Raw genomic sequence first — 23,496 nt, forward strand, 5'->3', positions numbered from 1 at the left:
GATCTTGTTTTTTTGTACACTTCTCCTTTAAGGGGGCGTGGTAAGGGGCGTGTCCTATGCCTGCATACTTTTGCTGATCGGTGTCCCTCATTCCCATCTCAGAAAAATTGGGAGGTGTGGGTATGGAGGACAGCAAGTTTCCTGGAGAGTGCTGCGGGTAAAGACAATGGTTTTGAGCTTAATACAGAAACTTTGTTAAAACAGAAATAAAATAACTACCGCTGCTGACATGTTTTTGAAGGTTCCTGTTTTGGGGTTTTATTTCTGCTTTTACTGAATTATAACTTGAATGAAGTATTTGTATATCATCCTGATACTATGTTGGCTGCATGCTCTTTTCAATACAACAAGTCACCTGGTAACACCATTAGTAAAACCTCACCTGGAATACGCAGTTCTGTTTTGGGCACCAGTTCTCAAAAAAGGATATCGGGGAACTGGAGAAAGTGCAGAGAAGAGCAACCAAACTAATAAGAGGCATGGAGGAAAGATTAGAGGAACTGAATTTATTCTCTCTTGAGAAGAGGAGAATAAGGGGGGATGTGATCAACATGGTGTTGAACTTGGTTTCGAGTTATTCTCTTTACAGTCAATAGGGACAAGGGGGCACTCTTTATGTCTAGAGTAAAAGAGATTTCATCTTCAAATATGGAAAGATTTCTTCACAGTAAGAGCTGTGAAAATGTGGAATAGACTTCCACCAGAGGTGGTTCTGGCCAGCTCAGTAGATTGCTTTAAGAAAGGCCTGGATACTTTCTTGAATGTACATAATATAACTGGGTACTAACATTTATAGGTAAAGTTGATCCGGGGGAAAATCCGATTGCCTCTCGGGGGATCAGGAAGGATTATTTTCCCCTTGCTGTAGCAAATTGGATCATGCTCTGCTGGGGTTTTTTTTTTGCCTTCCTCTGGATCAACTGTGGGTATAGAATTGGGTATATGGGATTGTACCATATTTTTTATTTTTTTTATTTATTGTTTTAAAGGTTGAATTGGATGGACTTGTGTCTTTTTTCAACCTGACTAACTATGTAACTTTGTAACACGGGAAGGATAACAATGATAGTTGGTGAAGATTACACCTTTAAAGTCTTGAATGGAATCGCCAATTCTATCCTGGCCGGTTCCATTATAAAGAAAACGGAGAGAAATACAAATCCTGCTCCTGTTAATCCCCTTCTAAAAATGCAAACAGTAAGGCTTAGAGAGAGGCCAGATCACCTGTTGTATGGTCTTGTTCCAGTGCTAGTGACTTAAAAAAGTACTGTAGACAGTGGATCATCATTCCGGCCGGAGACTGGTATTTTCAAGAGAGGACAGCAGCATTTACAGTCTCCATACTCCTTCAGTAAGGATTAGACATGTGCACACTGAAATATTTCATTTCAGAATTTCGTTTTCGTCTGAAAAATACATTTATTTAGTTACTCCTGAAATTCATTTTTATTTATTTAGTTTTTCGTTAAAAAAATACATTCGTCCGAAAATCCAAATTAATTAAGATCGAATCTGTCATTGAAGGCTTATGGTGTCTGTCGAATGTTCAAAGAAGATTCGACAAAGCAGCTAAACTGTATGACTCTGTATAGTTTAGCTGCTCCGTCGAATCTTCTTAGAACTTTCGACTGACACCATAAGCCAAAGATTCAACGTTTGTATGTTTTTCGCTGCTTTGTCGAATCTTTGTCGTTCATGTTGAATGTATATAGTTCAAATAGAAAATGGACCGGTGATAGTGATCACTGATCAGACAGGTCACAAGATAGGGCATATAGAATCTCAATCTATAATATAGAATCTATAATAATAAATTCCCCCCCCCCCCCCCACAACACTAGCAACACTAGTATCACTATCAAGTTCACAACACTAACACAATAGCAGCAGTTTATTATGAAACAGTTAAGTTGAACTGTAGCTTGCTTCACTATTGTTCTGTGGCTGTGCTTATGCTTAATTGCTAAATAATTCAGGTTCTCTGACAAACGGACCAGCTAAGATTGACTGTCTTCTGAAATGATTCAGTGTGCTGCTAGCAATCGTAAGTTGGCTGTACGTGTGTACTTAGTTCTAGCTATTTTACTGCTCCTCCTCTTTGGTTACAATCAGCCAATAACATTCATCATCATCATTATTTTTATTTTACTTCCCCCACCCAATTCCAGCAGCAATCTTTTCTCTCTATGTCGAATCTTTCCTCTCTATGTCGAATCTTTTCTCTCTATGTCGAACCTTTCCTCTCTATGTCGAATCTTTCCTCTCTATGTCCAATCTTTCCTCTCTATGTCCAATCTTTACTCTCTATGTCCAATCTTTACTCTCTATGTCCAATCTTTTCTCTCTAGCTTTTCTCTCTATGTAGAATAATCCTGGACTATGTCCAATCTTTCCTCTCCATGTCCAATCTTTCCTCTCCATGTCCAATCTTTCCTCTCCATGTCCAATCTTTCCTCTCCATGTCCAATCTTTCCTCTCCATGTCCAATCTTTCCTCTCTACTTTCCTCTCTATGTCCAATCTTTCCTCTCTATGCCCAATCTTTTCTCTCTATGTTGAATCTTTCCTCTCTATGTCCAATCTTTCCTCTCTATGTCGAACCTTTCCTCTCTATGTCGAAGCTTTTCTCTCTATGTCCAATCTTTCCTCTCTATGCCCAATCTTTTCTCTCTATGTTGAATCTTTCCTCTCTATGTCGAATCTTTCCTCTCTATGTCGAATCTTTCCTCTCTATGTCAAATCTTTCCTCTCTATGTCAAATCTTTTCTCTCTATGTCAAATCTTTTCTCTCTATCTTTTCTCTCTATGTAGAATAATCCTAGACTAATAGAGTTAAGATTAGGCACATTCGACCACAGGTTCGATAGACACAGATTGTTATTTTCAGCATCCTATCTCCTATCTATATTGAACTGTTGTCACACCGAAAACGAAAATAAAGCGTTTGTTTATGTCGGATGTTTCCTTTTTCGGATACTGCACGTTCATTATCGTTTGTTAAAACGATAATGAAAATACCTGAAATTTGGATAAAAATGCATTCAGACGAAAAACTAATGCCCATGTCTAGACATTAAGAAAATAATTTTTGAGAGAGAAGGAATCAGAACAGCAAAGATACCATGTCCCAGTAATTATGAAAGAAAAATAAAGGGCCAAGAAAGGGGCTGGGGAATCACCAACCCCTGGGACTTTTAGAGTATCGAATCACAAAATTAACAGAGAATTAGATAAAATAATATAATTTTATTTGTGTTAAACAAAAAAGTAATATAACTTATACATTCATAAAAACAGTTTTGCCCATTGATGCGTAGACAGGCGTTTCAAGATTGACCAAGATTTATTTTGTCCATACAGGAAAAAAGGAAAAAGCTGCGATTATTCAACATGTTTCGCCCAGATAGGGCTTCTTCAGGAAAATTATTTAAGCAGCCAGAGAATTAGCACAAAGTCGCCAAAAACTCCATGTATCAGTAATGAATTCTCATAGTGTCATTGGAAGATCGATTGGGTTAGAACATGAAGTCTATACTGGCTCATAGCCAAGACCAAAAATCAAGAGAGATATGTCGCCAATTGGGTCTGAGTAATTTCATTGAATCAATAAGGCTAACACAAAATTCTGAGAATATTTAATAGTGTGTCAGGATAATCCATGGGCAGGAGTATTTTTTATTGTTAAGGAAAAATACGAGTTGGTACTTTTCATTACAAAGGGTTCCAGAGAGAGACGTCCTATCCCATCAATTGCCAAGTTATTATTTTATCTAATTCTCTGTTAATTTTGTGATTCGATACCCTAAAAGTCCCAGGGGTTGGTGATTCCCCAGCCCCTTTCTTGGCCCTTTATTTTTCTAATGCCCATGTCTAGTAAGAATTTCATTTTAAGAGATGATGATGTTTGCATATAGACAAATATGTTCTGCAGCTGTGTTTAACCCCTTTTTGGTGGATAATAATGAGCAAGGCAACTGCAGCTGTTTCCTTTTTTTCTTATGCAATATATTTAACCCTGTAATTAACCAGGCTTATTTCTGACATTTGTTGTTTACAACAAGTTAAATATGTATTTTTTGCTAGAACCCTCAAATATTAGATACTTTTTTTTTTTTTTAAGCAGAGACCCTAGAGAAAAAAATGGAGATTGTTGCAATACCACTTAAGGACTGGAAGATTTGCTCCCTTAATGACCAGGCCATTTATTGAAATACAGCACTTCATCGTTTTAATTGACAATTGCACAGTCGGGCGACGCTGTACCCAAACAAAATTTATGTCCTTTTTTTTCCCCACAAATAGAACTTTCTTTTGGTGGTATTTGATCACCTCTGCGGTTTTTATTTTTTGTGCTATAAACAAAAAAAGGCCAACAATTTTGAAAAAAAAATTATTTTTCTACTTTTTGCTATAATAATATCCCACAAAAAATATTTGAACAACAAATTTCTTCATCAGTTTAGGCCAATATGTATTGTTCTACAAAATAGAGGATAGATTTATGGCATTTTTATTATTATTATTTTTTTTTACTAGTATAGGCGGTGATCAGTGAATTTTAGCAGGACTGCGACATTGCGGCAGACAGATCGGACACGTTTGACACTTTTTTGGGACCATTGACATTTATATAGGGATCAGTGCTAAAAAAAAAAAAATAGCACTGATTACTGTATAAATGTCACTCGCAGGGAAGAGGTTAACACTAAGGGGTGATTATGGGGTTAAGTGTTCCCTAGGGAAGTGTTTCTAATGGTGGGCTCTCTGTGGAGGGATCACGGGTGACCAGCGGATATCGCAGCGGCCGGCCATGCGCATTGGCTCCCCCACATCGCCGAGGGCGTGGGTGCACCCGCTGTAGCTGTTAAAGGGACCGCCGTACAGCTACGGCGATTACAGGGAACAAGCCGACCTGCTGCCATATATTGACGGCGGCTGGTTGGCAAGTGGTTAAATTAAAAAAAAAATAAGAAAACAGTAAAGTTAGCCCAATTTTTTTGTATAATGTGAAAGATAATGTTACACTGGGTAAATTGATACCCAACATGGCATACTTTAAAATTGCGCATGCTTGCGGAATGGCGACAAACTACGTTACTGCAAAATCTCCATAGGCAACATTTTAAAAATGTTTACAGGTTACCTGTTTAGAGTTACAGAGGAGGTCTAGAGCTGAAATTATTGTTCTCTCTCTAACGTTTGCTTCTGCGTGAGAGCTCTGAGGGACGGGACGCTTTAAGATATATATATTTTATTTGTTATTTCTTTTACTTTTAATTTTTATTTATTATTTATTACACTGTCCCTTTAAAAAAAATTTTTTTTATCACTTTTAGTCGTGCATGCTTGTCCTATTGCAAGGAATGTAAACACCCCTTAGAAATGTATGACAGGTCCTCTTTATTGTGAGATTTAGAGTCGAAAAGAGCTCTGGTCTCACATTTACACTTAAAAGCAAAAATAAATAATAATTTGATATTTTCTAATAAAAAAACTTGTTCCTTTAAGCCCGTTGCGTGGAAGTGACGTAGGAGGTCGCTCCGGTCCTCCAGGGGCATAGAGTCGAGTGGAGGACATCTTGCCCTCACTTGACTTCCTGCCCATCGCTCCACAGGATTGGATAGTTTTCGCCGCTAAGCTGTGAGTATATATATTACTGTATGGCCCTGATTGCTATACTTGTACTGGGTTATTAACTGCTGGTGCCACCACTGGTGTCCCGCGATCGGGTCACAGAGCTGAAGAACGAGGAGAGGTCTGTGTAAACAAACCTCTCCCCGTGCTTCCTAGTGTGGCTGTCACCAATCGTCTTTTCCCTGTTATAGGGAAAGACGATCAGCCACGCCCCCCTACAATAAAAAAAAAAACACATAACATCACACATAACCCCTACACTGCCCCCTAGTGGTTAACTCCTTCACTGCCAGTGTCATTTACACAGGAATCACTGCATTTAAATAGCACTGATTGCTGTATAAATGACAATGGCCTCAAACATGTGTCAAAAATATCCAATGTGTCCACCATAATGTCGCAGTCACAATAAAAAAATCGCCATTACTAGTAAAAAAAAATAATACTAATAAAAATGCTATAAAACTATCCCATATTTTGTAAACACTACAACTTTTGCGCAAACCAATCAATAATAGCTAATTGCATTTTTTTTTACCAAAAATATGTAGAAGAATAAGTATCGGCCTAAACTGAAGAAAGATTTATTAAAAATTTTTTGCCATATTTATTATAGTAAAAAGTAAAAAATATTGCATTTTTTTCAAAATTGTCGCTCTATTTTTGTTTATAGTGCAAAAAATAAACACTGCAGGGGTGATCAAATACCACCAAAAGAAAGCTCTATTTGTGGGAAAAAAAGGACGCCAATTTTGTTTGGGAGCCACGTCGTACAACCGCGCAATTGTGAGTTAAAGCGACGCAGTGCCGAATCGCAAAAAGGGGCCTGGTCCTTTGGCTGCAAATTGGTCCGGGGCTTAAGTGGTTAAATAACTGTCTGGAAGCCTCCCCGGAATAGCAGGTTGACAACACATACATCACACAGCTGTGCCTCTATATGTATGCTACAGAGTGCATAGACGGGGGAATTCATATTTGATCCTACTATTCTAACATTTAACACTTTCTGTGTCAGGTTTCTGTTTTTATCATAATTCACGTCATATGTTTTTGACTGTTAAACTGCATCATTTTTAAAATAAAATAAAGAAATTTAAAAAAATAAAATAAAATCAAGGGGTCCAGTGGCTTCAGTGCTTTCTAAGTCACAGAAAAACTATGAATGCTTGTCAGCATATCATAAGGCCAGAGGAAGCCAACTAACTAGCATTTTTCGAAAGCCTGGTGACCTAATAATAATACATTTTATTTATAGGCTCCTTTTCAGAACATACAAGGTCACCTTACAAAGATAACATACAATATATAACCTATTATAAGGCTTACCTGTAGGTAAAAATTTATATCTCCATTTAGGAGATGCCATGTTTCCCCGAAAGTCAGACCTACCCTAAAAATAAGACCTACTGTGATTTTCGGGAAGGGATGCAATATAAGTCCTACCCAAGAATAAGCCCAAGTTTAAAGTGGTTGTAAACCTGCTACAACCACTTTAACCACTTTCAGACCAGACCACTTTTTGCGATTCGGCACTGCGTCGATTTAACTGACAATTGCGCGGTTGTGCGACGTGGCTCCCAAACAAAATTGATGTCCTTTTTTTGCCACAAATAGAGCTTTCTTTTGGTGGTATTTGATCACCCCTGCGGTTTTTATTTTTTGCGCTATAAAAAAAAGAGAGTGACAATTTTGAAAAAAAAAACACATTATTTTTTACTTTTTACTATAATAAATATCCCCCAAAAATATAAAAAAAAACACTTTTTTTCCTCAGTTTAGGTCGATATGTATTCTTCTACATATTTTTGGTAAAAAAAAAAATCGCAATAAGCGATTATTGATTGGTTTGCGCAAAATGTATAGCGTTTACAAAATAGGGGATAGTTTTATGGCAGCGATCAGTGATTTTTATTGTGACTGCGACATTATGGCGGACACATCGGACATTTTTGAGACATTTTTGGGACCATTGTCATTTATACAGCAATCAGTGCTATACAAATGCACTGTTTCCTGTGTAAATGACACTGGCAGTGAAGGGGTTAACCAAGGGGGTGGCAGTGTAGGGGTTAAGTGTATCCTAGGGGCGTGTTACTAACTATGAGGGGCTGGTCTGTGTGTTAGTGAACACTGATCTCTGCTACAATCACAGGGAGCAGAGATCAGTGTCACTTGTTGCTAGGCAGAATGGGGAGATGCTGTTTACATTGGCATCTCCCCGTTCAGCCTCCTCGTGAGACAATCGCGGGTATCCCCGTGGCGATCGAGTCCGCGGGACCCACGACCAAACTCACAGGGGTCTCGACCGGCATGTGTGCCTGCTGCCGGCAGCACACACGCGACGGCAGGGCGGCAATTACAAATGGATGTACCTGTACGCCAATTTGCCTGCCCGTACCATTCTGCCGACATACATCGCTGTGCGCTGGTTGCGAAGTGGTTAACCTACAGGTAAGCCTAGATTAAGGCTTACCTGTAGGTGCAAGAAATATCTCCCAAACCTAAAAGGTTTAGGAGAAATTTCCAGAACTAGCTGCACTGATGTCTATGGCGCATGTACGATCATGTCGTTAGTGGCGGCACCAGAGTGCATGCACGGGAGTGACGTCATCGTGGCTCCGGCCAGTCACAGCGCCGGAGCCGCGATACCCGGAAGTCATTCCGGGATAGATGGCGGTCGTCAGAGGAGGTGGAACGAGGACCACTTCGGGGGCTTTGATCTCAGGTGAGTAATTCATACTGAGCTAGTAAGCTATGCATACTAGCTTATTATGCCTTTGTCTTGCAGGGGTTATTTTTATTTTTTTATTGCTGAGGCTTTACTTCCTCTTTAAAGTGTTTGTAGACTGCTATAATCCTAACTATTACAATAGTATATAAAAATCAGGCCGAGTGCAGTAGGGCAACATAGGAGGGTGGCCCACTTGACTGGGGGAGCTGGGCAGTCTGGACTGGGGTATTGATAGCTCCACGGGGGGGGCTTCCTTTTGGGGAGTGGCCTGCAGGTTGGGTTGCTCGGGGGGGTATAGGTAGAGGTCAGTAAGGTGACTGCAGGAAGAAAGGATCAGATGCAGTTCCCTCCCTATCTAATTAGGCCTGTATGGATGGGATGTTATAATTCGTCTGTGTTTATGTTTCGCATGGGCAGCATTGGGTATATAAAAAGAAAAAGAAAAGAAAAAAAAGGGGTGTGAACGGGGTATGTCAGGATTTGGGTTTGTTGCAGCAGTTGGTAAGGGTCTCGGGTCCTTGAAGGTAGGAATGAATACAGTATGTGGTGTTAAACGGGTTGGACCCATCTCGATATGGGTACCTTCCCTGCATGGGTACCTTCTCTACCATGGAAATATTGGTATATAATATTGGTATATATCAGTCATTGGGCGAGAAAATGATAAAAGTTTGTCCCTGAGCTGGTGGAACTGCGGCTAGAGGCCAGGATGCTGAGGTGGTGATGGTACAGCCAATGCGATAGAAATATACCTTCCTTCATCAACCTGAGACCTAGTCAATTTAAGTTGGGTAAAAAAGTTGGGTTATAAAATGGAATATGATTTATATAAAATTGTTATGGTTGTTAATAAAGGGGCCACTGCGGTCATTCAAAATCCAGAGAGTGTCATGTGTTTCTTTCAAAGGTATTGCTGGGTAGTAAGAGGGGTTGGGGGAGTAGGGGGTGGCAGACACTACATGTGCCATACACCAGTCATGTAAAATATGTGTGTTTATGTAATCAAATTGAGTTAAATACTTTCTTATAGCGCTGCTTGGTGTTCAGCTGATCTCCCGCTGCTCTTTTCTTCTCCCAGCTGTCAGCGGGGGATTTCGGTCCATCCCCTCTGCAGTGCTTAGAGCAGGAAAGACAGCTCAGGCGTGCCATGGAAGCGATGAGCGGCACTTAGCTGATCTCCCGCTGCTCTCCTCTTCTCCCAGCTGTCAGTGGGGATCCCCATTCCCTCCATCTGCAATGCTCGGAGCTGGAAACACAGCTCAGGTGGGTCACGGAAGTGCTATGAGAAGGTATTACAAAAAGGCACACCTTTTACATGATATAATACTGTAAGTGAGGAATCTAGCATTTTACAAGCACTTTTACTATGTTTACACTGGGGATTCCTGACAGGCAGGGAGAGAAGACAGCATATTGCATGGCAAGCCCTACCCCGAAAATAAGCCCTACTGTGGTTTTGGTTTGCCAAATTAATATAAGACCCGGGCTTATTTTTGGAAAAACACGATATTCATCCTGCATGTAGCCAGTGATGTCACTGGCGCATGCACTCTGTAGGTCCGGCATACCTTGCCGGAACTGCTTTGTGCCGGAACCAAGAGCTCCAGTGGGCATGCAGGGGAGTGACGTCATTGCGGCTCCAGCCAATCACATACACATCAATCATACAAACCCGTAAGAACGACAGAGGGAACATGTTAGCCCTCTCAGTGGTGACATTACAGCACTGGTGGGCTTTGTTCCAAGGTGAGTATTTCATAACGTGCTAGTATGCATCGCCATTCTTGAATCAGGAAGGCTGGCAACTGGGATGGCAACTGGGATGCTCTTGAATAAAAGTACTTTATTTGTCAGATGGATACATGCGTACAGGCTATATGTTGATGCATTTCGGCTATAAAGCCTTGATCAAAGCAATTACTTTGAAACGCGTCAGTTTATAGCTTTTACTTGTGTATCCATCTAACAACTAAAGTCCTTTTATTCAAGAGCATCTGAGTTGCCAGCCTTCCTGATTCAAGTATTGCACCTGTGGGGCCTGAACATCCTGGCTAGAGCACCGGATCACAGTTTGGGTACTCTTATATTGGCAGAGGAGCTGAAGTAGAAAAGATGTAGCTGGATAGCCGCACTCCGAATTATTCAACTTTATTTCTAAAATGTAATTAAAATCATAGCATCTAGGCTGGTAAACAGACTAACTGCACAGCCACTGACATGTTTCACACCGAACACGGTGCTTAGTCATAGCTCAAAAATATCCACACTTACATTGACATAACGAAAAACAGATGTAAATACCGATGCTTCCGGTCTCGGCCGCGAACGGAAGTGACGCTCGACACCTTAGACTCCTCACTGACGCGTTTCGTCACGTATCACATGACTTTCTCAAAGGTCTCCCTTTGAGAAAGTCATGTGATATGTGACGCAACGCGTCAGGGAGGAGTCTAAGGTGTCGAGCGTCACTTCCGGTCGCGGCCGAGACCGGAAGCATCGGTATTTACATCTGTTTTTCGTTATGTCAATGTAAGTGTGGATATTTTATTTAATAAAAGAGGTTTTTATGATACTACACATTGGCGGCCCCCTCCCTTGCTCTTTTATATATCCGGAGTGCTGTTAGTGGAAGATCATAGTCTGGGTCCCGGAGGCACACTGACAAGAGGTGGATGATTCCCCTACCCACTACTCTTTAAGCGGCATCTGGTCCTTTCAGGACCTTTCTTTGAGGTGAGAGGCTGGGGGAAACGAGGGGTGCATGTTGAGCACTGAAGCCTAAAGAAGGAAATAGATTGCACATTATCCATTCACACTGCACAGTCTAATACTAGCTATTTTGGACGGATTGCACAGTACTGGAGTGGACTTTGTTTCACACAATTCACTGGATCTATACTATATTTTACATACTGTTTTGTCTTGATTTTTTTCAATTAAAATTTTTATATGCATAATTTTTCTGTGGTTTGCACCATTTGCATGGACTTATTTTTTGGATGCCATTTTTAGTAATTTGGTTGCACTTTATTACGGTTTCATATTCTCTTGCACCTTATTACGGATATTGTATGCACCTTTATTATCGGCATTATTTGCACATTTGTTTGCACTGTATTGCGTTATTTGCACAGTTGTTTGCACTGTATTGCGTTATTTGCACATTTGCTTGCACTGTATTGTGTTATTTATGACTATTAAATAGACACAGGTAGTTTCACCATAGATAGCGCCACATAAAATCCCCCTTTATATTTTGTGTTTGAGTGTAGAGAGCACTTTATTATGTGAGCAGCTTTCTAAGAAAAATATTCTTTATTTGGTCCCGTCTGGCTAGGTTGTGCGCAACAGTATTTACTTACTTTTACAGAACCTGCACTAATATGTTTGACTTTCACTGTACTAGTATAAAGGAAAAAGTGGGCAAGTGGGACTTTAACCCACCTGGCGGTATTCCCGAGTCTGGCTCGGGGTGAAAATTTTGTACCATTAGCGGTAACCCCGAGCCAGACTCGGGACCACATCGCTGGACCCAGGAAGAGCTTACTTACCTTATCCCCTGTATCCAGCGATGTCCCCCCCCCCCCCACTGTACGAGCGAACCGTCCTCCGCTCGATCGATCACATCGCCGAGTTCCATTTCCTGTGAGCATTGCGACGCACGGGGACGGAGAACGGCGCCAAATTCAAAAAGTAAAACACACAGTATACATACAGTATAATGTAATCTTACAGATTCCATTGCTGTATGTAATTTTTTCACATCCCCTTTGTCCCTAGTGGTCTGCCCAGTGCCCTGCATGTAGTTTTATATTATAAAAAACTGTTCGTTCTGCCTGGAAACTGGAGATTGTCCATAGCAACCAAAACTGTCCCTTTGCATCAAAAGTGGTTTTAGACCAGCTAGAAAACAGAGATAATAAATTTGAATCACTCGCAGAATTGAGCGACAGCGATTTGTGGGGAGATCCGTCATCAAATACTGAAAAGTAATGACAGTGACAATTCTGCAACTGAGCAAATTTCACTGTTTTTGAATTGATTACATTATTGAATATTGTTTTATTATTGTTATATTATTATTTGGTATAATTATTTATAGTTATTTATTATATTATAATTTATGATTTCATTTTTCAAACTTTATCATACCCGGGATGTCTGCTAGACTCTGGTTTGGACAGATTTAAGTGAGTTATTCCTAAGAATTACAGGACTACAATATAAAACACCATATTTCCATGCAAAATAATTGTACCGCTTTTAGCACCTAAAATCTGAAATAATCGTACCGCCAGGGAGGTTAAATGAAGCATGTCAATTGAAAATAAAAATAATGAATACATGTGAGTAGATAAAATGATTTAGATATAATTTATAGTCAATAACCCCTAGGGGTAGTCCATAATCTGAATGCATACAATAATAATACAGTAATATAAATACAGATATAAAATTAATATATTTTCATAATAATAATCATCAGAGAATCTGGAGTACAGACAAATCAATGGGCATACATGAATGCAGTTCATATCAGAAATACATAAATTACCAATCAAAATCATAAAATCACATGAACGAGTAGAAACTCTATAGGACAAAGTTGATATCAAGGATTAAAATAAGCTTAATTGGGCATCCTTAGTTTGAGAACCAAACACGTTTCTCGGCTTCTTGCCAGTCATCAGGGGTGAGATGCATGTATTTACTAAAAATGCAAATGAATATCACTGCACTAGCTATATGTCAAAGCAGCAAGAGCAAAGACAGATGGCCAACAGCAACAGCACAAACAGTCACAGGGAAGTACTGAGGAAATACAGAGCTCATATCAGGGCCATAACGGCATTATTCCTTTATAAATCCATCACTACTGGGACAGCCATACAAAATTTATATGACTCGTTACATAAATTGCTGAGATTATAAAGCTGAAAAAAGATGCAGGTCCATCCAGTTCAACCAAGGTGTGTGTGTGATTTTTATTCACTAACAATTCCCATAGCACTGTGTATTCTGCTTCTTGAAGAAGCCATCTAAATGCTTTTTGAAGTTGTCAACACTTTCAGCTACTACCACTTCCTGGTGGAGGGAGTCCACATTATTACTGCTCTAACAGTAAAGAACCTGTGATCTTAAAGCGGAGCTCCACCTAATTTCTTTTTTTTTTAAATCAGCAGCTACAAATACTGCAGCTGCTGACTTTTAAAATAAGGACACTTACCTGTCCAGGCCGCCTGCGATGTTGGCACCCAAAGCCGACCCATCCCTTGGCTCTTGTCTGGAGGTGCCACCATCCTTGGTAAGGGAATCAGGAAGTGAAGCCTTGCAGCTTCATCTCCTGGTTCCCTAATGCACATGCGTGACTTGCACTGCGCAATCCCACTGGTCCCCGCTGTCTTCTGAGACCTGTGTGACTCCCAGAAGACAGCGGGGGATGGAGAAGGCGCCGGAAGTGGCGTAGATAGCTGCGGGTGGCTCGGCTATCTATGCCCGGACGTGGGAGCAAAATAGCTGTACAGGTATCTGCACCCGCCTCCCCTCTGAAAGGTGCCAAATGTGACACCAGAGGGGGGGGGGAGAGAATTACGAAAAGCGGAAGTTCCATTTTTGGTTGGAACTCCGCTTTAAGTTAAACTGCCTTTCTTCTGTTTCAATTGTTTTTATTAATGTTCTAAAAGAGTAAAAAATAACATAACAGCTGAAAATATTGGCAAATAAGTGAGTATTCACTAAGCTCACAAGCATTTTGACCACCATTAGAAGTGCACCGGAATAGCATATTTTGTGTTATAACAAGGCAAGGCAAGTATATACATACAGTGGATACCTGCTGGTAAATCTGGCTCTGACTACACTGTATTTGTCAGACAAATTGCATTTACCTGCAAATGATGATGTGTTCTCTTTAATGTACACACATTTTGTAAGATAGGTCCATATGCAAACATATTGTGACTTAACACATAAAAATATGTAGCACCCTCTAGCAATAGGTAGGTGCTAGTAATGTTTTTTTTACTAGGAACTGTCCTCACAGGCAAATTTAGGCAGGCTTATGCTGCAAGCTAGGCCTGTCTGTTTTGATCTTGGGGGCTGGGAATGGTCTGAGTAGCAGTGGGTGTTATCACCTGTGCTCCAGTTCTGAGGCGCCTCCCCTGCTTCCAGGGACAATATTCTGTAAGAGGGACTGGGCCTATAACTGGAGTGGCAGGCAGCTCATGTGGGAGCCCTGACCAATCCCCATCTGGTATTGGCAGGGGGCAGGATTCCTATATAATCTGATGTAACATGCTACTGGGGGGAGATGTCGGCTGAGTGGAGGAATGGAATACTAGGCAGCCGCAGGAGGGCACCCCCATCTGGGGGGGGGGGGGGTGTACCGATCACAGGAGGAGGCCCGGGGAGAGCTCTGAGGGAACTTTGCCTCTACACGGTCATTGCCAATGTCTCGGTGGTAAAGAACTACTAGAGCAGAGGGGCAGGTGAAGCTGTCGGAAGGTATCGGAAGGTATGGTTCGGTCAAGTTCCTCATCAAGGACTCAGGGCAGTGAAAGGTCGTGAGTGATACCACAGTGGAGGGCTGGATGTGCCAGGAAGTCTGCAAGGGAGCTTTGCTTCTACACGGTCATTAGCAAAGTCTTCATCATATCACACGATGAATGATGAGGAGTCCTGGATCAGAGGAGAGACTGTGGGGGTATCTGTCAAAACAATGTGGCCTGAGGGCACAGGATTTGCAAGCTGGGCTAGCTAGGAATATGCTTTTAACCTACTGGGCCTCCGGGGAGAGGTACTGCAGGCTTCAGGCCCGGTAGCAGCGAGCAATTCAGAGCCTGCTTAGGGACTCATTCAGAGGGGGTACCTATTGCTTGATAGAAGAGAATGTGACATTATTCACTTCAAGACGTTTTGGGCAGGAGAGAAGAAGTTTTGGGATCATCACTCCTACACGGTCAGGAGTGATGTCCTCACCCTTTACACGGTAATGGATTGGGAAATCTTAGAAGTAATATTCTGCTTGAGTTGAGCAGAGGAGGAGCAACAGTCTGCATGGAGATGCAGGAGGAGAATTATATCAAATCCAGATGCACATCATTCTTCTGGCTCTAACTTTGTGCTAGGAAGATACGGTAATCTTTAAAATATGATGGCAAACAAACAATACTATGACCATCCCATATTCCTATTCCCTAGCCAAGTTGTACTCCCCAATAAAACAACAAAAACAAAACCAGCAAAAGACTGTTCATTGTCTCTGAAAGTGATGTATGAAGTCTGGCAGCGGGGTGAATCGGTGGATTGTTTGTTACTAGCGGCAACTACATTGCTACAAATACTGTACATGGTTTTTTTTTTTTTTTAGGATACCAAAATTCGGAAAACATTTTAGGCATGTTACAGGCAGTCAGATGCAGCTAAAAAAGGAAATGCAAAGCAATAGCATTGCATATATCCTACCGAATGAAGGACTAAGATGGATAACTAACAAGGCTTTATTTAGAAGAAATATTTAAACAGAGCTACCCAGAGAATTCACCACTTGCCTACAGGGCACTCCCTGCCCAGGCCAATTTTCAGCTTTCAGTGCAGTCACACGTTGAATGACAATTGCGCCGCCATGCTACACCGTAACCATGTGAATTTTTTTTATCATTTTATTCACACAAATAAAACTTTCTTTTGGTAGTATTTAATCGCTGCTGGTATTAACATTTTTTACAAAAAAAAAAAAAAAAAAGACAGAAAATTTTGACAAAAAAAAAAAAAAGGCTCTTAGTTTATGTTGGTAAATTTTGTAAACAATTAATTTTTCTCCTTCACTGATGTGTGCTGATGAGGCAGACCTAATGGGCACTGATAGGCTGCACTGATGGACACTGAGGAGGTGGCACTAATATGCCCCACTTATGGATACTGATAGGTAGCACTGATAGGCGACACTGGTGGACACTGATAGGCGACACTGGTGGGCGCTGATAGGCGACACTGGTGGGCGCTGATAGGCGACACTGGTGGGCACTGATAGGTGGCCCTGGTGGGCACTGATAGGCGGCATGGATTGGCAGGACTAATGGGCACCAATGGGCGGTACTCAGGGCCGGTGCTACCACTGGGCAAACTAGGTAGCCGCCTAGGGCGCACTACTGCCTAGGGCGCCTGGCCACTGGTGTTCCTACTCTCTTCTCTCTGCAGCAAGCAACTAAGTCTCAGCATCAGCAGGCAGTCCGTTCGCACATAGTGTCAGAGGTGCAGCAGAGATGGAGGACTGTGTCTGTGTCCCGACTCCGAATGAATGGAAGCAAGGAAACATTCATTGATGGGCGCTAATAGACTGCATTGATGAGCGCTGGTAGGTTGCATTGATGGGCGCAGGTTGGCTGCAATGATGGGTGCTGGTGAGGCTGCATTTGATCTGGTATGGTTCAGGGGGTGTGCTAGCTCTAATAAGGGTCTGGTATGGATTTTGGGGGGGACCCCACGCCATTTAAAAAAAAAATAATTGGCGTAAGGATTCCCCTTAATATCCATACCAGACCATGGGGGCGGGGGGCTTAACCGTAAGCCATTTTTTTCAATGTTTTTTTTTTTATCTATATTGCCGGGAGCCAACAATACATTACAGCCATGAGCTATTTTAAATTACATTTCTTCCTTTAGAAATGTAACTTTGCTGCGGGACTGTAAAACACACCGGAAAGATGCGTTTTTTTTATTATTTCACTTTAACCTCCCTGGCGGTATGATTATTTCAGATTTTAGGTGCTGAAAGCAGTACCATTATTTTGCATGGAAATTTGGCTTTTATATTGTAGGCCTGCAATTCTTACAAATAATTCACTTAAATCTGTCCAATCAAGAGTCTAATAGACATCCTGGGTATGATAAAATTTGAAATATGAAATCATAAATTATAATATATATATATATATATATATATATATATATATATATATAAATAAAATAAAATAAATAACTATAAATAATTATGACAATTAATAAAAATTATTCAATAATGTAATCAAATCAAAAACACTGAAATATGCTGAGTTGCAGAATTGTCATTGTCATTACTTTTAGTGTTTGATGATGAATTTCCCCACAAATTACTATCGCTCAATTCTGCGAGTGATTCTAATTTATTATCGCTGTTTTCTAACTGGTCTATAAGCACTTTTGATGTAAACGGACATTTTTTGGTTGCTATGGACAATCTCCAGTTTCCAGGCATAAAGAACAGTATTTATAATATAAAACTGTATGCAGGACACTGGACAAACCACTAGGGACAAAGGGGATGTGTAATTATTTGATACAGTACTGTAATCTGTAAGATTACAGTATACTGTATCTCTACTGTGTTTTTTACTTTTTGAATTTGGCGCCGAACTCCGTCCCCATGCGTCGCAACGCTCGCAGGGAACGGAGCTCGGCGATGTGACAGATCGAGCGGAGGATGGCTCGCAGGTCACAGTGCTGGGAGACATCGCTGGATCCAGGGGACAAGGTAAGTAACCCAATCCATGGATCCAGCGATGCGGTCCCGAGTCTGGCTCGGGAATACCGCTTATGGTATTTAAATCTTACCCCGAGCCAAACTCGGGAATACCGCCAGGGAGGCTACGCATTATTAAAATCACTGCTCCTAAAAAAACAGCCGTTTTTTTTTTGCATTGATACATGTCCCCTGGGGCAGGACTCAGGTCCCCAAACACTTTTTATGACAATAACTTGCATATAAGCCTTTAAAATTAACACTTTGATTTTTCATGTTCGTGTCCCATAGACTTTAATGGTGTTCGCATGTTCGCACAAATTTTTTGCCTGTTCGCATGTTCTGGTGCGAACCGAACCAAGGGGTGTTTTCGGCTCATCCCTACATCTGACATCTTCAGGGGTTAAAGACGTCAGATGTAGGCTGACGAAACGAATGTGTGGGCTCCTGTTTGCGATATGTTATTTGCGGTCAGTTTTGAATACGCCATCTATATAAATATTATAAATAAATATTACGTAAGTGTCTCCAAAAGAATTTCTTGTGGGGTTCTGTTCTGGGAATCTTACAAAAAGGGACAATGGGGGTTATTTACTAAAGGAAAATCCACTTTGCACTGGAAGTGCACTTGGAGGTAAAGTCGCTGTAGATCCAAAGGGGACATGCAAGGACAATAAAAAACAGCATTTTAGCTTGCACATGATTGGATGATAAAATCAGCAGAGCTTCCACTCATTTCAGATCTACTCCTTATATTTAGAGCGACTGCACTTCCAAGTGCACTTGCAGTGCAAAGTGGATTTGCCTTTCGTAAATAACGCCCAATGTATCAAGTTATTGGCTGGATGCAAACAAATAGGAATATTATTATTTTTCAATATTGCTATCCTTCATTTAAAAATCACCAACCTATAACAGAGCGCCGCACAGAAATGTTGGACCGTACCAAGAACACTATCTGATCTGCAGAGTCACTGACCTCCATTAGCAAACAAAAAATGAATTTGATGAATTATGTCTGTGATGTCAATAATATGGAATGCATTTAAAACCGAAACTGTTTACGTTAAGCTAATAAAATAATAAAAATGTACATCCTCCACATCCTTTTCTCCACCAAAGCTCTTTTAAACATAAGTTTTTCTATCTTTGCTGACCCTCTAAAATACAAAACAAATATCTGGTTGCTATAGATAATCCACCATCAGTTTTTAAAATGCATTATTGATAACATCACGTTATCCTAATTACAAGCAAATTCACAGTCTGCACGAAAGGACTGGGGTTTTCCAGTTATACACAAGGCTTATAATAATACAATTGTATGTATTTATGAGAACTCATTCCCACCAAAGTTCCAACAATGGCCCATTCACACCATGCAGAAAACCCATGTTCGTGCGTGTTTCTCGCTCTGTGCTCAAAAAGCAATTATCCACATGATCTGCTTTGAGTATCAATGTACTCCTAATGACACCCCAAATGCAGATCGCATACGCAGTGTGTTTGCCTGCACAGGGTCCGTACAAATGTAACATGCAATCCGGTTGCAATGCATTTTTAAAGGTAATGCATGCACTACTTTTGGTGCAATCCCGTGCGATTTAAGCCAATTCACTCGCATCGCGGAGACTGTTCCTGTGCGAATCCAGTGTGACCTAGCACTAAAATAATTACAATTTAATACAATAATACATTTCAAAACTATATTCTGTAAGCTAGCTGCTCATCCCTCTTTCCGCTACCTCCATCATTTACGTCTAAAAGAAGTAGTTTATTCACCGCCCTCTGTTAATTTATTCCATGACCAAGCTAGATTCAGTACAATATGACATGTGCAGTTGCTGCTTAGACACATATCATGCTAAAGGTGGCCATATACAATTATATTATCAAGCAATTGTCTATAGAAACATTTGTGCAAATTTGATGAATTTTTTTTGTAATTACCTAAAAAAAAAGTTTGCTTTTTTTTTTTTCAAAATTGTTTTTTTATTATTTTCCAAAATATAACATACAGAAAATTAAAACCAGCTCAATGTCGCTCAGCTTATGCATAAACTAACATAACACATATTCATCTATATGAAGATTGGCGTAAGAACTTCAAAGAGCTTTTAACATTTGATTTTGGAGTAAATGGACTTTCCTGAATACCACATTCACTGTTAGAAAATCGTTCATTCAAGAAAAAATTTCCATCCCACTCTTTCGAGATTTCTTGTTTTTGCAGTGAAAGTCAATTTCACCATTATTAATCATTAGAAAATGTAATTAACGTTCTTAAAACAAGAATTTTTATTAGCGTATGGCCAGGTCAGGGATGGAGTCCTGAGAAGTTTGGTAGAAATGACCAGCTGGGGTAAAGCAGTGAAATATCTGTTTAAATATTAATATCTTAGTACCTTTATCTTAAAATATATATATATTTTATAAATATATATTTTTCGTTAACAGTGATATATTTTCTATTATTTTTAGATCAGAAGATGAGTTGTAATTCACAGTCATTTAAACAGTCATCACATCTCCTTTAAACTGAAATTCATCCGGTTCAGCAGGGAACAGCCAAATTTCAATCCATGTATGTGCTGAAGTTGATCTACTGATGGACTTCTGTACAGCTACCATGTTGGTCTGCTCGATCAGTGCCTCCAGCTATAGTCAGCGGCGCGGATCAGTGTATACTGATGGTGGGGATGTCTCCCTGTTGTCAGACTACAAAGACTCAGCGGGAGGATTCCCCCATCCTCATCAAATTTGTGAATGTGGGAATTTTAACTAAAAAAAAAAAAAAAAAAATCATCATCATCTATGGGTTGTGTTAAAGCTATCTATGGTAAAGATATCATTCTTCCAATTTGTTTTCAATCCTCTTTTATTAACCACTTGCCGCCCGCCCTATAGACAATTGACGGTGGCAAAGTGGTTTCATAATCCTGATCGGACGTCATATGACGTGATCAGGATTATGTGCCGCTGCGCACCCCCGGGGACGCGCATCGCGGCGATCGTTGTTGCGGGGTGTCAGTCTGACACCCGGCAACTACGATCTTGGTAAAGAGTCTCCGACAGAGACTCTTTACCACGTGATCAGCCGTGTCCAATCACGGCTGATCACAGTGTAAATAGGAAGAGCCGGTGATCGGCTTTTCCTCACTTGCGTCTGTCAGACGCGAGTAGAGGAGAGCCGATCAGCTGCTCCTCTGACAGGGGGGGTCTGTGCTGATCGATTATCAGCACAGCCCCCCCGAGGATGCCCACACTGGACCACCAGGGATGCCACCAGACCACCAGGGAAAAGGTAATCCTCCCTAGACCACCAGGGATGCCAGTCAGCACAATGGATGCCAATCAGTGCCCATAATGGATGCCAATCAGTGCCCACAATGGGCATCACTGATTGGCATGCATTATTGTTTGGCACTGATTGGCATTAGTACAGTATAACACCAATGCCGCCTATGAGTGCCCACCTGTGCCGCCTATGAGTGCCCACCTGTGCCGCCTATCAGTGCCCACCCATGCCCATCTGTGCCGCCTATCCATGCCCATCTGTGCCGCCCATCCATGCCAATCCGTGCCAGCTATCAGTGCCAATTTGTGCTACCTATCAGTGTCCATCCGTGTCGCCCATCCGTGTCGCCCATCCGTGCCGCCTATCAGTGCCACATATCAGTGTCCATCAATGCCACCTCATCAGTGCCACTTCATTGGTGCCACATCATTGGTGCCCATCAGTGCCGCCTTATCAGTGCCCATCAGTGTAGCCCCATCAGTGCCCATCAGTGAAGGAGAAAACGTACTTATTTACAAAGTTTTGAAACTAAAACAAAAAAAACATTTTTTTTTTCAAAATTTTCGGTATTTTTTTATTTGTAGCGCAAAAAATAAAAACCGTAGAGGTGATCAAATACCCCCAAAAGAAAGCTCTATTTGTGGGAAAAAAATGATAAAAATTTCATTTGGGTACAGTGTAGCATGACCGCGCAATTGTCATTCAAAGTGCGACAGCGCTGAAAGCTCAAAATTGGTCTGGGCAGGAAGATGTTTAAGTGCCCTGTATTGAAGTGGTTAATTATTCAAACAATTATACAAATACATAGAAATAAACATGTCCAACATAGCTCTACTACATATTATCTAGTGCAATTTAAAATTATACTGTTCAAATATTCACCTTGTTCGTTTTTAATAGGAGTTATAGCAGGTTGCCAGTAAAAAAAAAATGTGCTCGGCCAGTACATTTTCCATGTTTTGTTAGTAAAAATTGCTGCGGGAGGTTGGCAACCCTGCTACAGACTATCGTTTTTGAATTTAGATCATATAAAATGTATTTTTATTTTTTTGAATTATCAGTGGCTCATGCTATAGATGGATATTTGCATCCTTATTTCAAAATTCAGTAAAGACTTACACAATGGTTTGCTGCCTTTTATGGAATCAAAAATTACAAACAAATTTCAGTTTAACAGTGGAGGAAAAAAAATAGACACTGCAGGTCGTAATGGCAAAACAAAAAACGGGACACACTTGGATAGAGATACTTTAGCTAAGCTTACAGATCTGGTGTAGTTACAACAAAAAGCAATACACAGCATGCTGGTGCATCCTTTGTAGTGTCCATACTAGCTCTGTACACACCCTGCAGTCTGTTAGAACAGATATTTTAGTTTATCACCAATGTAATCATAGGACTAACCTGAAACATGGGTGCAGGCAAAGACAATAAGGCAGAGGTGGAAAACAACTCCTGAATAAGGCAAAGGCATCCTGAACGGAGAAACCAGAACTGTGTTCACAGAAAAAATGTACAAAGGGAAGGGGAAGTTACAGGCTCTGACAGCTGCAAGGGAGGGTTTATGATGATGAAAAAAAAAAAAAAAAACCCTAGTAAGTTTAAAGAACCCAAATAAGATATTTGTTACCATACTGGGGCCTAAGAATAGAAATGATATAAAAAAAAATCAGCAAAAGCCATACAAAGACAAAAAAAAAGGCTGAATAGTAAAAAAGCAAATATGCAAGCATTAAGTGTATTTGTTTCCAAATATCTATAGTTACTTTTTCTCATTTTGTAAGGCCTCTTGCACACTGCAGCTTTTGTACTGCTCTATAATCCAGCCTATTAATTGTAATGTGCCTATGTACACAGGCGCATAAACAAGCACTGTGCATTCTTCAATAAAAAATAAATAAAAAAAATAAAATCATTTTTTTTTTGGACAGTAGTCTACGCCTTATGCGTGCAAATATGCTCAAATGCGCACAAATGCCAATTTACACACACTGCAAGAAGGAGAACGCAAGAATACGTGCGTGTAAAAATACATGAATGCATATATGCGAAAATGCAAGAATGCAAAAACAAATACAAAAAAAAGTCTGAAAAAGTCGATGCTCAAAGAGGAGTATCATGTGCAAGAGGCCTAAAGCAAAGAACGGACATATTGTTTATAAAACAATAATTATTGCACTACATTAGAAACAGAGAATGAATTCCTGAAAGTCAAAGTTCTAGGAGAATAGTGGTGCACCCTTCTTACCTTGATTAACTCTACATCCCCTGACCTTCTCTTATACTGCTCACCTTTGAAACTCCCCGCACCCCTCCTACATTGATCACCTCTGCA

General features: G+C 40.6%; 1 protein-coding gene across 2 annotated transcripts in view; it reads right to left on the minus strand.

Moving 5' to 3' along the window:
* The window catches only part of LOC143942899 (CD48 antigen-like), a 149,040-nt gene extending 126,341 nt beyond the window's left edge, over positions 1 to 22,699 (minus strand). For both annotated transcript variants that reach the window (XM_077464311.1, XM_077464310.1), the window contains exon 1: positions 22,566 to 22,699. In XM_077464311.1, the coding sequence (XP_077320437.1) occupies positions 22,566 to 22,635 (70 nt within the window). In that variant the 5' untranslated portion in view covers positions 22,636 to 22,699. The remainder of the gene's footprint in view (positions 1 to 22,565) is intronic.
* Positions 22,700 to 23,496: the final 797 nt, after the last annotated feature.

This window comes from Lithobates pipiens, unplaced genomic scaffold (genome assembly GCF_037356315.1).
Source record: "Lithobates pipiens isolate NorthernLeopardFrog02 unplaced genomic scaffold, aLitPip1_a1.2 Scaffold_30, whole genome shotgun sequence".
NCBI classification, from domain to species: domain Eukaryota; kingdom Metazoa; phylum Chordata; class Amphibia; order Anura; family Ranidae; genus Lithobates; species Lithobates pipiens.